General features: G+C 39.1%; 1 protein-coding gene across 3 annotated transcripts in view; it reads right to left on the bottom strand.

The window, feature by feature from the left end:
- FMN1 (formin 1) overlaps nucleotides 1-18464 on the bottom strand; it is a 355246-nt gene that overhangs the window by 204771 nt on the left and 132011 nt on the right. For all 3 annotated transcript variants that reach the window (XM_045823499.1, XM_045823500.1, XM_045823501.1), the window contains one exon: nucleotides 13265-13326. In XM_045823499.1, the coding sequence (XP_045679455.1) occupies nucleotides 13265-13326 (62 nt within the window). The remainder of the gene's footprint in view (nucleotides 1-13264; nucleotides 13327-18464) is intronic.

Below are 18464 nucleotides of genomic sequence, written 5' to 3'. Positions count from 1 at the left end.
TATTTATTTTTTATGCAGTAAAACAGCAGTTTGGGCTCAGAGAGATCAATGATATATTTTGTCTGTTCACTAGACCAAGATATACTAATTTAAATTCGATAATTACTTTTTAGCAATTTCAGTTTTCATAGATGACCTGAAGGCTAGAGAATTGCTCACCAGGGTTATTTCGTGAATGGCACAGGGCACAAGAGTCATGAGAAGTCTCAACAGTTCTAATTTAAAAAGAGTTTCCATTACATACGCCAGTGTCACTATCCTATGGGCAATGCGGCATGATATTTTCAGCGGCGGTCTCTCAGGCCATGCTTGCAGACCCAGGGAACGTTTCAGAGAGAGTCCATCTGGAGAAACACCCTTCCAGCACACATTCACCTCCTTGCCTTTAGGTGTGACTATATAAGATTAAACCACATGAAATTGCTCTTGTATGAGTTTAAAATAGGTCAAATATCAGCAATTTGATATGGTTCAACTTATAAACTCCATAAAAACTTGGAAAAAGCATCCATCTGTTGTCTCAATTAATATTTTAAATTATGTTATTATATCTATGTATTTGCAACAGATATGGGTTGTAGGATGAGGGTGTCTTTTGAAAATGCAAATCTGTTCATGTCACACAGCCCTCTGTTCAGAATTAATCAGCAGATTCTCATTGTTCCGAGAATAAAATTGGGAACCCTTAAAAAGACCAACACTCCCTTCCAAAATGCATCCCCTTATCCTCCTCCACTTCATTTTTTTTTTTGCAAACTGCAGCCCATGAGCCACGCGTGCACTAGCAAATCAACTTGTGCTTTTTCACCAGCCTTTTTTTTAAAGAGTTGAACATATCAGAGGAAATCAGAGTAAACAAATTCTGTTTCATAAAATTATTATTTCTCATACACAGACACACACATAATCTGGGTTTCAAATAAAATGTATTTTTTTTATTCTGGGATGCAGCTTAACAAGTTTGAAATATACCACTCCAGAGCTTCACACCCAACCTTCCTCCTCTTTGTCACTTACTGTGCTCCAGGCACACGAGCCTTTCTCAGTCCTCAGACCAGCCAGGCTCCTGTTCACCTCTCAGATCTCAGCTCAAATGTCCCTTTCTAACATTATCCTTCCCGACCTTCCATCTAAATTATACCCTACCATAGCATCTCATACTACATATTTCTCCACGGCACTCACCTAATTATATTTACTGAATGATTATTTTGTCAGTATCTGGCTCTCTAACTGGACTACAAGCTCCAGGAAGTAAGGACCATGTTTGTTCTGTTCCCTCCACATTTGGTACAGTGCCTATCACCCAGTACTTAATATACAGTGAATCACTGCGTGACACAGACCTCTAATTTCTGTCTGATGATTTCATTCTTAGATAAGATACAAATGACCAATTTCATAAAGCATTGTTTTCAGATGACTCCTTCCCTTTTATCATAGAGAAAGTATGTGTATATATCCATAAATATATCATGTATTGCTTCTGAAAGTACATCAAGCATTATGCCAATAAGTATGGATTTATATAACCACAGCTATGAATGCTGTTCTGTGAAATGAGGTAAAAGCAGTTTTATTTTTCATGTGTTTAAAGCAAAGCTCTGAACTGGAATGCTGTTTCAACCATCTGAAGAATATCTACTTGGAATTTTATTAAGAGAAAAAGGGTCAAGCTGACCTCCAGTGGTGAGATTGGGGAATGTCTTCTAAAATAATTATAAAATACCCAGGTTACCTATCACACAAACCCACGAACACATGCAATATACCTATCACAATCAATACTTTAAATTACATGTGTTCTATATATTTGCAACAGATAAGGGTCGTACCATACAGAGTATCAAACAAAATAAGTACAACTGTACTACAGAGACACGTATAGCAGCTTTCGGAGACAGTAAAAGAAAGTGCCACTCATTATGGCAATTACAACATCTGACACGTGCAAATCTTAGTTGAGGGGTAAGATCTGGAATTTGCAAAATACATGAAAAGTAGTTAAGTTCCAGATGCTAACAGTCATTAGCATATGGTCTAATATTACCTACTGTTTAAAAACCTAGTTTAAGCTGCCTCAGTGTCAGTTGCTATTTAGCCTTTATTCTATTTCTCTAACTAAATGACAAACCCTCTAAGTCCAGAGTGCAGGGCGTGTGCAAGTGTAGTATCTGGCATGTAGTGATAGGCAGTACATGTTAGCGGATATTGTTATCATCATTGTTAAATGATGTTTTATTCCCTAGCATATCTCTTATATTTGACAGGCACTCAGTTCACATATGATTGCATAAAAGATGAACAGTAAAGAGCAGACTAAGGATATAAAATTATACTTTAGTCAGTTAATCTTCATAGCAAAACAATTTTGAAGCAACACCTTACTTGGGGCTTTGAAATCTGTGCTATAACTTCTGGGGTGTTCTTACATGTTTGGGTGTTTCCTCCATAAAATCATGCAGCAGTGATATTTCCATTAGCAGGCAGTAATGGAAAGGAGAACACCACATTTTATAACAAAAACGTTAAAAACAATGCTCTTTGAAACATTAAATACAATGTTAACCACAGAATGTTTTCCATTTATGTAGGTACATGGTTTATGTTGGAAGAACTTCACCACCATAAAGTACTCAACAGCAAGTGGCTTAAAGTAAACTAAGCCTGCTGCTCCTCTGAACACACACAGCAGTTCCGTTTACCAGTCATCTGCCACCTGTCACTGCACCTCCAGTCCCACACCCCACTGCCACAACACCTGCGATCAGCGCCCTGTCAAGCAAGTTGTGATATTATCATGACCACTCTTCAGATAAGAAACTGAAGCTCAGAAAGATTTAAATAATTTGCTCAACACCATACATCCAGTGGGTAGTGGAGACAGAATTCAAACTCAAGGAAGACTTCCCACCTGTGCTTCTACTCACCTGACCTGCCTAGAGTGATGCTGCGTTTCTTTCAATGAATGGTTAGTTGGCTTCAATATGTAGGTTCATTGTTCAAAATATTCTCCTCCTAAAGTCATTACTTTTAAGGATTGATATTCTACCCAGGGATGGATGAAAAACAAGGGTGAGTCCCAAAACAAGGTCATGTCATGAATACTCTCTAGGCAAGGACCTTTGTATATGAGAACTTCCAGAGCTAGTTTAGTATAGAAGTTAAGAGTGCCGCCTGATAGGGTTGGTGTAATAATTCATTTAGTCCTCTTATATAAAGATTAGCACATAGTAAGTGAGCAATAAATACCAGCTATTATTATTGTTATTCCTCCTCTAGGATACAGAGCAAGCTAGAATTAGTCACAGTAAAATGGTCAAAGCATACACATGCATACATGTGCACATACACAAGACACAATAAATTCACACTACAGATTCCAAAGCCCATGTGAGATTGGACTTATTAGAAGGAAAGTAGGTGCCATTTATCGTGCATAGACAGGTCCTACAAATAGGGGATAGCATGGGGAATAACCATATCACCCCATGTGCTTAAGGAATCAGTAACACTAGGAGCTCTGTTAGGGAAAATAAAATTTAAGGACACCTGAGGAACCTCCATGTCTAAATTGAAGTAGTTCATGAAATAAGGAGCTGGCAAGGTAGATGGAAGTTTGCCCCAGTATTTTCTTACTTAATTTATGGTCTCATAAATTTATGTCTCTGAGACTCAGGTTTGGAATCTCTAAGATGAATATAGACAAATATCAAAATTATGGTGACAAATACTAGAGGTTCTTCCTCAGACTGGGCTCAGGACCAGTTCTAAGAAATGAAGTTGAAGACAGCAATCTTCTCCTGCTCCTTTAGGTAGGGATAAGGGAAGAAGAGCTTGTCATTTCTGAAACCAGTGATAGAAGAGGATGCTGTTGCTATTTTTCTTTTTCCCAACGCCACACGAATATCCCCATTGTTTTCATCACTTAAGGAGCTAACATGGGATAAGAACTGGGGATGCAGAGGTCTTTGCCATGGGATAAGGGGCAGAGGGTAAATGAAAAGTTAGAAAACTAAAGAAAGTGAATCAAGTCCGTTGAAAGGTGACAGTGGAAACAGAGCAGATTTAAAACCCAGACAGACCTGGTGAGTAAAGTCACACTAACCAGCTGTGAAAGCTCAGGATAGCACTTTCCTTCTCTGAGTCTCAGCTGATTAGAAATTATGTCTCTGAAGCGCCCAGCAGTGGTGCCTGGCAGTGTGCGTCCTCCCTGCTCCCTGTATAACTATGTTTACAACCACTTGTAATTAAGTCAGGTCACAAAGGGCACTCGGCATTTAAACCCTAAAAATCAAAAAATGTTCTTCCTATCCCTTCCTAAAAATTCCCTGTAACACAGACCATACCCAGTGTTTTGCATTAAAAGCTTATTTTTCACTCGCCCCTCTTGCAGTGCAGCCCTCCCTATCGCATCAGCAGCCCTTTTAAGGAAGGGCAGTAGAAAAAAAGGTAAACAGGAAAGGAAAAGAAAGGCAAAAGTCCACAGAGGTCCAAAAGCTCAAGAGACTTTTGCCTGGTATGCATGATACCAGGGAAAACGTGGGAGAGGACATCCTGACTCAGCCTTCCCATGCTCCACACGGGAGTCACCAACTCAGGTGCCCATGGGGCCAGGCACTCCGCATAAACAAGCGAAGGGGCCTGGATCTAAGACAACAGGAAATGTGGGGACGTGTGGCAAGTTACAACATACATACATGCTAATTTAACATTAATTAAAGATGGCTTTTAAAATGACACTGTGCTGATCTAACACACTTTCTGGGGTTATGTTTGATGGAGTCACAAATTTAAGAACTCCATGACTCTCCTAATACTCTTAAAAATATCCTTCTACCAAAATACCATGAATCATGGAGGAGTTTCTTTCTAACAATATCGACTCAGAACATTCAGCAATCATCCATTCCATTTTAGCTAGTTGCCTAGCTAGTACTACTGCAGGTTATGTGGACAAGAGGACCTCAAAGTATTTTGGACTGAGTTGAACCAGACACATGGAACCACTCTGCCCAGGCCAGAAGTAACAGAACTTCAGATTGAAAGGAATCTTAGACCACCTAGTCCTGCAATTTCACTTTACAGGTGAAGAATCTATTATTTACCCAGTGGTCCAGGATTACACAGAACTCACAGAATTCTTGAAGGAGACAGAACAAGTCTGGAGAGAAGGAAACACTCCCCACAGGCTCTAACATACCTCACTTCCCCCTATCTTATGAAAAGTCAAGAAAGCAAAGGAAACCATTCAAAAACTCATCTGTTCTAATATTAGCCTATCATCGAAAGTCAAAAACTACTGAAAAAAGAGAAACTATCTTGGCTCACACAAGTGACTCATGTTTTGAGTTTCAGACTCAGTAGACATGATGGAGCTGATGGCACATGAGGAAGATGCACAAAACATGCATTGGCTCCCACGATATAAATGAGTAATGCACATAGTCTTTGTTCTGCAACCAGCTTCCTTCCATTAGCAAGCACAGCATGACAAGATACCTGAATTACATGGAGCAAGGCAGAACTCTGCAGGCTGAGACAAAGGGCTCTGGGGCTGCTAAGTCAGCTGGGGAATTAACTGCTTTGTGTTTTTCATCAACATTCAACTCCAAATACGTCTGCTGGCTTCTTGGTAGACAGTGGCCTAAAAGGCATCTCAACATCAGTAAACCAGCAATTCTACAAAACTCATAATGTTTTACTATAAATCCACAATGAAATAATAAATTAAAACATTTCTCAACATTTCAAATTTTCTCTTCTTTTTGGCATCTCAGCAATGAATAACACTAAAATCAGAACTTAGGGGAATACCACAAGGGTTTAATGAAATCATATTTTATCTTCATGAAAGTTTTATTTATTAGTCTACATGGTATTCCCTCTCCCTCACAGTAATCTCCAGAAATTAACAGATTTAAATGTATTGTGTTGATAACAAAGAACACAACAAATGGAAAGACTCAGGATTTATGTGTCTTTATAAATTGAGCTGTATCAGCTCAAGTGTAGTTTGTACTCAGTTTTGTTTCAACAATAGCCACGTGTAACTGTTAGGAGTGGGCCAGTGGAGTGGGCTGGAGATAGAAAGTAAGGACCCTATATTTCTCCTAATGGAGGCCAACATAGCATCTGCTTCTCTTGGGGACAACAAGGTAAGGGTAAGTCGATTTCCAGTCTGGCATCCCTCACTGGATCATCTCACAGAGGGAGTGGCCATGTTAGAAATAGGACTGCATTGCACAATGAGCAGGGGCCTGCCAGAGGCCATCACTCAGCAAACTCCCCCTCAGCGCAGGGCTACGCATGTGATGAATGGGGCAGAAGGAAAAAGGTTCCTCTAAAGGAGATGTCACTGTTGGCTGGTTCTTTGTCTTCAATCCCACAACCCAAAGAACATTAGTTAAAAGCAGATAAAAATAATCTGTCATTTCCATGGCACCTACTTGCAAACTTAAAGTATGGGTCAAAAACAGTATTCTCAAAGTATCCCAAACTGCTCAAAAGGCAGATGAGGGGTATGCAGTTTATTTTCCCCCAACTTTCAAAATTGAGGGGGCAGAGAGCGAAATAAGTCCTACCCACCCTAGGCTCTAGCTTCCCTCCTGTCATAAAGAAGAACTGGGCCTCCTATCGATGTTCCATTTACCTTCCTAAAGCTGTACCCTTTACTGAGTCAGGCGTCAGGAAAGGTACTGGGAGGCTAGAGTGCTCCCTTCACACTATTACTGAAAACCAGAACACAATGTTCCACAGAAATGAGGGAAAAAACAAAAGCAAACACACAAACAAAAAAAACCCTGGTTAGAAAGAAGAGCCTCTAGAAGAAACTATGAGAAAAAGTACAGGGTGTGTAAATAACACACACCCTAAAGCTGAAAGTATAATAATGTGGTAGATAATAGCAATTTTTTGGATACTGGGGCCAGTCATAAAATTCAAAGGTGCTAGTAGAGATTATGTGGCCTGATCCCTCATTTTAGAAATTAGGAGACTACAAGCACACAATGGAACAAAGATAGTCTCTTCAACAAATGGTATTGAGAGAACTGGACTGTTACATGCAAAACAATGAAACTAGACCACCCCATACACCATACTAACTCACACCATACACCAGAATAAACTCAAAATGGATAAAAGACTTAAACATAAGTTGTGATACCATAGAAAAATCCTAGCAGAAAATATAGGTGGTAAAATTTCAGATATCTCAAATAGCAATATTTTTCTGATATATCTCCTAGGGCAAGGAGAATAAAGGAAAAATAAACACATGGGACTACAGCAAATTTAAAAGCTTCTGCATGGCTAAAGAAATCATCATCAAATGAAAAGGGAACCTACTGTATAGGAGAACATATTTGCCAATGATACACAGGACAAGAGTTTAATCTCCAAGAACTCATTCAACTCAACACCAGGAAGACAAACAACCCAATTAAAAAATGGGCAAAGGACCTCAATAGACACTTCTCCAAAGAGGACATACAGATGGCCCACAGATATATGAAAAAATGTTCAACATCACTAGCCATCAGAGAGATGCAAATTAAAACCACAATGAGATATCACCTCACACCGGCCAAAATGGCCATCATTAATCAATCAACAAACAATGAGTGCTGGCAAGGATGCAGAGAAAAGGGAACCCTAGTGCAGACTGTTGCAGCCACTGTGGAAAACAGTATGGAATTTAGTAAAAAAATTAAAACTGGAACTACCTTTTGACCCAGCAGTTCCACTGCTGGGATTATATACCCTAGGAATCCTGAAACAACAATTCAAAAGAATCTATGCAGCCCTGTGTTCATAGCAGTGCTATTTACAATAGCCAAGAGTTGGAAACAGCCTAAGTGCCCATCAGTAGATGAGTTGAGTAAAAAACTGTAGTATATTTATACAATGAAATACTACACAGCAGGAAAACAGAAGGCATTCCTACTTTTTGCAACAGCATGGATGGAACTGGAGACTGTTATGTTAAGTGAAATAAGCCAGGCAGTGAAAGGCAAATACCATATGATCTCACTTATAAGAAGAATCTAATAAACAAAATAAACTAATGATCAAAATGGAGCCAGAGGCATAGAATCGTGAAACAGACTGACAGCTATGCAAGGGGAGGAGGGAGTGGGGGCTGTTTGAAAGAGGGTGAAGGGATTAGTCAAAGAACATATATGGAGGACCCATGGACATGGACAATGGTGTAGAGATTGACTGAGGAGGTGGGGGATGGGCTGGATGGAGTGGAGGCAACGGGGGAAAATTGGGACAACTGTAACAGCATAAACAATAATAAAAATAAGAGAGAAATTAGGAAAATAAGCCCAAAAGCATTGCTTGAAGTTCATGTTTATCATGTCAAACCCAAGACCTAAGGATTTACAACTTCTAACTCTAAATCTAATGTTCTTTTCATTAATACTACATTGATTATTGGAAGGAGGATAGGCTTCAAAGTCAGACAGATCTAGGTGGGTTCAAACTCAGGTTCTCCTCTTACCAGTCTAGGACTTCTGACAAGTCAAGTTGATCTCTGAGAGCCTCACGTTTTGTCATCTTTAAAATGGAGATGAATATACGACTTTGCTTATATTTCTACATTTACTCTTTGTAATACTGATGCCCTCTCTCTCTCTCTCCTTCCTTACTTCCTCCTTCTTCCCTCTTCCTTCTTCTCTCTTCCTTTCTCTTTCATCTGATTCTCCCTACTATGTGAGGATACAGCTTCTGCCAACCCAGAAGAAGGCTCTCACCAAGAACCTGACCTTGCAGGCACCCTAACCTCAGAAGTCCAACCTTCAATCCAAAATTATGAAAAATAGATATTTGTTGTTTAAGCAAAAAGAAAAAAATACTAGTGCTAAATGATTGGAACAGGTTGGCACACAGTATAGATTGGATTACAAGTTAGGTACTATTATTTTTCAATCGTAGGTTGTTATATAACGGTCTATATTTTTGCACCATCTATTTGCCAAACACTTTGGCAGGTACTTTAAAAGCTGCAGAGACAAACATCCATGCTCCCGGCAGGATGCCTACGTCAGCAGATTAGTAAGCAAGACCTCAGTGGACACCAATCAAGAATTTAATTTAAACTCAGGAAGTAGAATGTACACTGAGATGGTAAGATCATACAGGTCAACATAGAGCAATATTTCAAAAAAATGAGTTACTTGGGGGAAAAATTAATGTGGGAAGCAAATTATATAGTTTTCTCTCTTGTAGTCCTCTGTATACGGTAAAGCCCTAACAGGGGAACCAGATATTTCTCAAACTTCTTTACCATGAAGTCTTTTTGTCAAGAAGCATTTCAGAGGTTCACTCTTCAGGGGAATGAGCCTTGGGAAACCTGGTTTAGACTCCTCTGATGGAGAGCACAGAAGCAAAAGAACAGCTGAAAGATCATGGGAAAATCACCCTAAAAGAATAAGTCAAGTGTCTCACGGAAGTCCTCAACCAAAAGAGCCCAAGGATCACTCTAAACCCAAGTTGCTCAATCACATGGAGACTGGTACAGAGAAAAAGGAATGAGAAAGAACACTACGGAGCCATGCGGTAGTAACTAGAACCACTGTGTGTACACTGCACCCACCAACCCTAAGGGACGGACCAGCAGCAGCACGAGTACTGTTGCACAGATGTCCAACTGAGAGAGCCAAGTCCCAGAGAAGCTGATTCACTTCTTAACATTATAGCACGAGGAGTTGAACTGCATCCTGACTCAAAAACCCGAGGTCTTTCACATTCTCATTGTGCTTAAAATATCACATCCAATTCTCTGACTACAGTAAGATCAGCTTTACAGTCACACATCATGCACAACAGCTGTGATGGTAATTTTCAAATCTTGCTCCTAAGCAAGCTCACAGAAACAACTGTTTGTACTTGGGAGAATTGGTTTTCATTGCATGCTTTAGAAGGGCAAGTCTGAACTATGTTTCTATCCAGTGGTCATGAACTCACAGTAATGCCTACCACAGGCAAAAATTTCTCAAATAAGTGAAAACCTGTAAAAGTAAGGCATTAACTTTTCAAAAATAAAGTCAGTAACATAGAATTATGTAAAAGTGAAAAATGGACCAGATGATGCTAAGTATCATGAAGTGATCATAAACCCTCAAGGCATAGTTTGTTAAATAAAAGGCACCCTTGGACAAAACTAAAGAATTTGCTGTGGTTATACTATAAATGACATGTAATAGGGAAGCCACAGACAGTGTTTGACCTGCCAACACACTCTTACTAGAGATTCAAATAGAAAACTTAGCCAAGTGCTTTGACTTTGTGTAGAAGGTATGCAAACATAAGATGCTGGAAACTGAGTCAAGTCATCGATAAATCTTTGGTTTTGAACTGTAAAGGGGAATCTGCACATAAGTTCCTGCACATTTTGAAAAGCTGGTCCTGAGACCAAGCCCCATGCCCTTTCTAGGGCACAGCACTCCACAAATGGCCAGCATGGCATTAAACACTCCAGACTCCCCCCACTCACAAGCCTTGAGACTCTGAGCTAAAAACATCAACCTCCAACCAAGTTATTTCAGGTGGTTAGGATCCCGTTTGTGGGTCAGGGAACTGAACACTTAAGGTTCTCTGAATTTAGGCTCTCTGTTTATTGAATCATGTCACATTTTAAACTCTACAAAAACATTCCAAAAAAGCTACACGTGATACGTATCAATTCTCGTATGTGGTGACAGAATTAATTACTTTTCCTGTATGCTTTAATCATGCAATCTTTCTAATGCTAGAAAGGCATGTTGAAGAAGCCCTGAAACACATCTGACCTTTCCACGACCTGTAAGAGAGAAAATCTAAGAGGCAGTGGAAGGCTGCCAACGGAAATTACATACAAAGAAACGAACACTGAAACAGTAGTCTCCCTATCCATCATCTTCCATCGGTCCTGTGGCAATAGTTGCAACTTTGTTACTTTGTAAAGTGAAGCAAGTAGAGATGATATTCAGTGAGTGCCCACAGCACAGCCAGGCTAGGTTATCGTCTGTTTTATGGGCAGATGCTGTTCTGACTGGTTGGTACTGCTGCCAACCTAGTTACTTTCTTTTCTACACCTTCCAGAGAATAGGGGTTAATTAAAGCATAAAGAACCAGGCAGGTGAAATGGCCCAGGGTGGGGACAGTGGCAAACTAGAGAACAAGTGTACCCATTGAAGTGGGGACCGGCCACTCCACCCCTATAGGTTGAAGTGATACAGGAAAATAAGCCCACCACTGCCAGAAAACCCTCTAGAATGAGTTGCCGGTTTCCTGCTGAGGGCTGCCTGTGGCTGCTGACATAGTTCTGAACCACAGCTAAGTGTGTATAGATTGGTACCCTGCCCTGCCCTCATGTCAGGAGTGCCATGGCAATTGATTTTAGCAATTAGGTATTAATCAAATACTGGGCAAAAACATTTTTTATAGTTTACTGAAAAGAGCATTTGAAAAACAGATAATTCAGAATTTAAAGAACACTGAAGATATAACCAGAACCATTTTTTAACCTTTATTATTGTCACTCATACCTTGTTCTGATTTTATTTTAAGTAGAGATCATGATCCCAATATACTTTTTTCCTTTCCATCTACTCTTCTCTTTCCTTTCTCCAGCCTTTCCATCTATCTCAAACTAAAGTTTCCTAGGTTTGGGGTGGAAGATCATAGGACTGTTATGAGATGACACAAGACAATGTATGTAGTTGTCTAAAACAATATCCAGCACAAAGTAAGAACTCAAAAGTTGTTAAGTACCTTCAGTTACTATGAATATTATTGAGTGCTCAAAGTCTTCAACAGGGCTGATCTACAGCTTTGGGAAAGCCAGTGTTAACTCTTTCAAACGAAGCTGTTACATAAAATTTCTGCTCACGGAACCGCTCTGTACCTAACCTCGTTAGCAATCTGCTTCTTAAATTAATCCCCGGTTCAGTTCCCCTGAGACAGCTGAGGATCTTTTGCACGGTGGAACACAGGTGAAGAAAGAGAGGTCTCTGTAGAGCAGTCTGCAACAAAGGAGACAAGGGCCTCCACCTCTCTTTTCCCCAGGAGACAGAGGTACTTTTCCACTTTTTTGTTTCTTTGTGAAACAGACTCAGTCCCCACTTAACCCCTGCTGGGTGGGGGTGGCTTGAATTCATAAGCCATACAATTTACTTAATGATCTTTTCCTATTTGCAATGGCTTCATGTATAATCAAACACGTGGTCCCAGTTGTTTTAATAGTGTGTTATCACTTATTCAAAAGGCAAATATTTGATCCACTATTTTATTAAATTAGCAAGTAATCAGTTAAAACTAAGCACCAAGTTTTATTTTTAATTTATACCTCTCCTGAGGGATGGGGTCAAGCCAGCTATCAATAAACGAGAATCAGTGACTCATTCAATATTTTCTTACTTGGAATTAAGACTCTGAAGCTTCCTGTTTCAGGCAGAAATAAGGGGTGGACAAGTAGATGATGGGATAAAGGAAATGATGCCTCAGGCTCTCTGGGCTTCACCAAAGGGGATCAAGTCAGCAATTTCCAGGCACTCCCTGAGAACACGGAACAGATGGCTCCACACCACTCTCCCTCCCCCTGGGGCCACTTCCTTGGGCGCCTGAACCTGCCTGGTATCTTATTGCAGCGTGCGCTGACAGACAGACAAATACAAATGCATGAATGGGAGTAAGCCAAACCAAATAATTTTACCCTGAACATAGATTTAAATACTTCTGATAAACAGCAAAAGTCTAAGTGCTCTATCATCTTTCCTGCTTCACGAATAAAACCATCATTTTTCCAGATCAGATCATTTGCCCATTCTAATGCACTTGTGGTATATTTTAAAAATAGAAACTGAGTCCTGGCTGGCGTAGCTCAGTGGATTGAGCACAGGCTGCAAACCAACGTGTCACAGGTTCAATTCCCTGTCAGGGCACATGCCTGGGTTGCAGGCCATGACCCCCAGCAACCACACATTGATGTTTCTCTCTCTCTCCCCCCCCCTCTCCCTCTCTCTCTCTCTCCCTCCCTTCCCTTTCTAAAAATGAATAAATAAAATCTTTTAAAAAAATAGAAACTGAATTCTATTAAAAACAGAGTCCAAGGCTTTTCTCCCCAGGGTGGACTTGGTGCTTGCTCTCTGGCAGGTGTGAGCTGCAGGTGCTGTCTAGGCAAATATGCCTTCGAAAGGGAAATATTTACTTCAGCATATGAGTAAACCAAGAATCAGCCTCACACAACCAGTTCAACAGAATCAAAGAGATGTACCTGTAGGTTTTCAACTTCTTCTTTGTGTTCTCTCTTCAAGTGTAAAATAGCAGCTTGGTATTCTGTAAGATCACAAAAGAAGCCAATTACAAAGAAGCACAAAATTATAGACAAAATTCAAAGTGGGCATCTTCAAGACTCCAGAGGTGCTTGTGCAAGTAAGCTGGGTAAATAAACACCACACTTTGACATGGACTTGACGAGAGATGCTGAACACAGACAAGATAGGACAAGTGGCTCTGCATAGAAGGGAAATCTCTTTCCATTTAGCAAACCTGGAATTATAATAAGCCTCCAATTAGGTACATAGGACAGGGTTAAAAAATAAAAGCACGATGAGTGTTCCAGATAAAGATGGGGCCAGGGTTTTGCTTCAAGGAGGAGTTGGAAGTTAAGGCCCCACAGAAAACAAATGCAGATGTGTTAAGAACAGACACGTAAGAAATAAAATAAAACTTCCTTTACAAAATCAGAATTTTATTTTTAATTCTCCCCAGCCCCAAATAAATCTCCATTTGAATGCAAGGCTAAGCAAGCACCAGGGCTGATTTCAACCTTTAGATCACTTCAGAAAGTCAAGGCCATTTGTCATCTGGGTGAGAGAATGTAGTGTGAGTTGAAGTTGAAAGGAGGACAAAAATAAATTTCTGGCCCAATTTAGTCTGAGTCTAATAATGTTTATTCCAACAATAAGTCCCAAGTGTACACAGGAACTCTGGCCAACTGCTGAAACGACCACTCCCTGGCTGAGCATGAAGCAGCTATGACAACTTCATTTCCAGCAATACGACTAGGGATGTGGGCTCAGAGAACTGCACAGGCTGCAGAGATGCACAAAGCAAAATGCTGTGAGAAAACGTTTTTGTGGGATAAGCAAGCTTTCTACAAATGTGTTTGGGTTGTGAGTATGAATAAGAAAAATGTCAGCTGGATGTCATTTTAAAATGTATGAAAAGACAGGCTATTTCTTCAAGTGAATTTCAGAAGTCAGCCATGAAAGGCCAGGTTTCAATTCAAAAGTGGACGAGGGAAATCTTTGGTAAAGCCATGACCAGGGAGAAGGACTGCTGCTGATAATTATGACTCGTCATACTACTGCTCTCACGGGGAGTGTGGTCCACTGAGCTATGAATCCATCAGCAATTTCTGAGGTTTCTACTTCCAAACCATATCCTAAGTCAAACCACTTCTCCCCATTTCACAGCCACCACAATGGTCCAAGCCACTACCACCTATTCCCTTGAGCTGAAAAGGTTACCTGCTTTCACTCTCCCACCACCAAAACCCATTCTCCTCACACCAGCCTGAAAGATCTGCGGAAGGCATGAACCAGGCCATGACCCATCTCTGGGAAATCAAAACTCCCTACCACAGCCCATGAGACCCTTCGTGACCTGGCTCCTTCACACCTCTCCCTGTCTTCCCCTTGCTCATCACGCTCCAGGCACATTGGCTTCCTTGCTATTCCTTGAATTTGTTGACTTCTTTTCTACCTCAGAGTCCTTACTGGTAATGGGAACGATAATAATGGGTTGTATTTACTGAGCACTTACTATGCACCAAGTGTTATCTAAGCACTTCACATGTATGAACCCATTTCATTCCTGCAGTGATACTACAGTGTAGGTAGATTTTCCTCATTAAGAATGAAGGAACTGGTGCAAAGTTCAGTAAGTTGCAGAGCTAGAAAATATATATATAATTTAATGATTAAATGTATAAATAAACTGTGGTATAGTCGTAGAATGGAATAGTACTCAGCAATAATAAGAAATGAATGAATCTCAAAGGCATTATGCAGAGAGAAGGAAGTCAGTCCCAGAAGGCTAACTATTGTTTAATTAAACTTAAATGACATTCTGTAAAAGACAAAAACCCCATAGGGACGAAGAACAGATCAAAGAAGTAGTGGCTGGAGGTCAGAGATGAGGGGAGGTTTGACTACAAAGTGTTGGCACAAACAGGTACCTTTAGGGTGATGTGACCACGTTTCTATCCTGATTGTGATAGTGGTCACATGAATCTATATGTGGGATAAAAATTATAGAACTGGACACCAAAAAGAAAAAAAGTTAAGTCTATAGTATGTTAATTTTTTTTAAAACCTGCATCAAACATTACACTTTGAAATGTTTTCCCTGGGAGATTCAGCATAACATAAGAATATGTGTTCCTATCACTTATATTCATCGTTTTCCTAAGGGTATCAGCAGATGTCAGACAAGAACAAAAGGAAAGAAACATGTTTGTGCAAGTATCACACACACACATATAATAAAGGGAAAATAAAGCTATTATTCACTATGATTGTATATTTAGAAAAAATCCATGACTTTACAGGTAAAATATTAGAATTAATACATGAGTTTAGTAAAGTTGCTTGATATAAAATTTAGTAAGGTTGCTTGATATAAAAATCTCGATATCAGGAAGGGTATAAAAAAGAAAATTTAAGATAATGTTTACAGTACTCCAAACTGTACAAAGTACTTAGAAAGAACCTTAACAAAAATATGTAAGACCTTATGATAAGCCAGAAATGTTATAATGGAATATATTACAAAGAACAATATAGACAGATAGTGAGCAAGCCATGTTTTGGTAAGACTCAATACTCTAAAGATGTTAGTTTTCTCAAATTGACCTATAGATTCAAGGCAATCCCATTCAACATTTCCAGGAGTTTTTGTTTGGTTTGAAATTAATCTCAATCTCAATATATATTGAAGCACAGAAATACAGAAAAACAATGAGCCAAGAAATTCTTGAAAAAAATAAATAAAAGGTAAGACCACCTAATAACAATTATTTTTATCACACATAATTAGAGTGGTGCGGTACTGACACAGGGGTGACAAATAGACTAAAAGACTAGACTAGAGAGCCCAGAAATATACCTGAATTTATGGTCACTTGATATGTGGCAGAAGTAGCACAGGAGACATTTGTTTATAGTAAAAATAGTGTTTTCAATAATGATAGATTGGAAAAGTAGATAAACATAAATCTGCACTTTAGCTCTATACCATATAATAATCTATTCTAAGTTGATTTAAGAGCTAAATTATAAAAAAGATGTTTTATAAGATAATATAGCATAATCTTTTTAAAACTTCAGGGTAGGAAAGAACTAATGTTTCAAACTGCATTATATATAAAAACTGATTAAACTGCACTATATTAAAATTAAGAATTGCCTTTCATAAAAATACATTATAAAGAAAGAAAAGACAAGCCACAGAGTGGGAGAATATGCTTGAAACTAATAATCAAAGATCTACTATGTATGTATATCAATAATTCCTACAAAATTATAGGAAATAAAAAATAGGCAAAAGTGTCAATAAGTGCTCTAAAACAAGGACATACAAATAACAGGCAAATAAATTAAAAGGTTGTCATTCTTCACTTGATCTTAGCCAAAAGGCCGAGAAGCAATAAAAAGGTTGTCATTCTTGATAGCAATTAGAAACACTTAAAGTCCAGCAAAACTGACTGTTGGTGAAGATGTGGAGCGATGGAAACTCACACGCGAGGGGTGGGAGTGCAAGTTGGTATAATCACTACAGAAAATGTTTGGCATTTTCTAATGAAGTGGGAAACACTAATATTCCCTATCTAACCATCCTAATCCTAGGTACACATAAATGAAAAAGAAAACTACAAAAGAAAAGCAAATAATGTTAACGAAAGTCAAGAACAGTGGTCCTCAAGAAAAATTGAGTTGGGTTATGACTGAGCAGGGCAGCATCACATAGGCGTCCAATGAAAAATTATTCTTTATCCTCTGTGTTTTATGCCACTTTCTTTATGTATATCTAATACTGCAACATAAGGAAAAAGATTGCTCTGGTTATATTGCTTTTGTCATATATCAAATAGAGAATATTATATAGGTACAAGAGAATCTCTAGATTAATAAAATGAGACAATTTAGCAAATGTGGGTCCTACAAATATTGAGTCTTAGATCAATAGCTAAACCTTAATCAACTCACAGGCTCTACAAAGTAGACAAAGGATTAGCTAAACCAACCTTTTTACAAAACTGATGTCCTTTGGAAATAACACCTACATTCTAAATAGAAATTACACAGAATAAATTTTGAAATGGTTCACTTTGTGTAAATTGTACCTGTAAGGGTGTGACAGATACAGCTATGACTAATTTACAGAGTGACAAAGGAGATCACTGCAACTCTAACACCCAGGAAATACTGATTCATCTCGTCCTTAAACAAATAGTTTTACCAGCAGTCCCAGTGTGACAGCTGATGAGAAAACACAACCCCATTCCTAATGAGGATGGTGAAACAGAACGCCTGGGCAGCACGTAGAAGCAGGAAGTTAATGCCCTCGCTTGAAAAATGCTCACTTTGAGGGTTCACGAGAACATGCTGGAAGAATATAAAGGTTACAAAATAAGAAGTCAAAGTTGGGTTGGTGGTTTCCAAATGTGTCTTCTAGTGGCTCCCGCACATATTTGGGGGGTTGCAAATGCCTCGGAGTAGACCAAGGCAAATCCTCCCTGTCTCTTGGGGGTGAAGATTGTGAGAGAGGTCTCAATTCAAAACTAAGGATGTTTGTTCATGTCTTCTGCCCATTTTTTAATTGGGTTGTTTGTCTTCCTAGAATGGAGTTGTGTGAGTTCTTTACATATTTTGGAGATCAAACCGTTGTCCAAGGTGTCATTGGCAAACATGTTTTCCCATGTAGTTGGTTCTCTTTTAATTTTAATGCTGTTTTCTTTAGCTGTGCAGAAGCTTTTTAATTTGATGAGGTCCCACTTGTTTATTCCTTTCTTTATGCCCCTTGCTCTAGGGGACATACCAGTAAAGATGTTGCTGCATGGAATGTCTGAGATTTTCCTGACGATGTTTTCCTCTAGGACTTTTGTGGTGTCATGACTTATATTTAAGTCTTTTATCCACCTTGAATTTATTTTTTGTGTATGTTTTTGTTTGGTCAAAAGAGAGCCTGGCAGCGGTATTCAGTAGCTCTGGGACTCTACAAATGTGTGAAAAGGAGGAATCAAGATTTTAAATGTTGGGGCTTGAAAAGGGCAGGCCTCTTTGAAGCCACATTAGCCCCCAATGGAAATTAACACATAAATTCAAATAATCAGCCCACAAAAAAGAAGTGTGAAGAATGTCTTTTAGGAAAATAATACAATATATTAAGGACAGAAAAAGGAAAAAGGA

The sequence above is a fragment of the Phyllostomus hastatus genome, unplaced genomic scaffold, assembly GCF_019186645.2.
Source record: "Phyllostomus hastatus isolate PE091 unplaced genomic scaffold, TTU_PhHast_1.1 phas_scaffold_501, whole genome shotgun sequence".
Classification (NCBI taxonomy): domain Eukaryota; kingdom Metazoa; phylum Chordata; class Mammalia; order Chiroptera; family Phyllostomidae; genus Phyllostomus; species Phyllostomus hastatus.
This window is presented reverse-complemented; position numbering and strand designations above follow the sequence as displayed.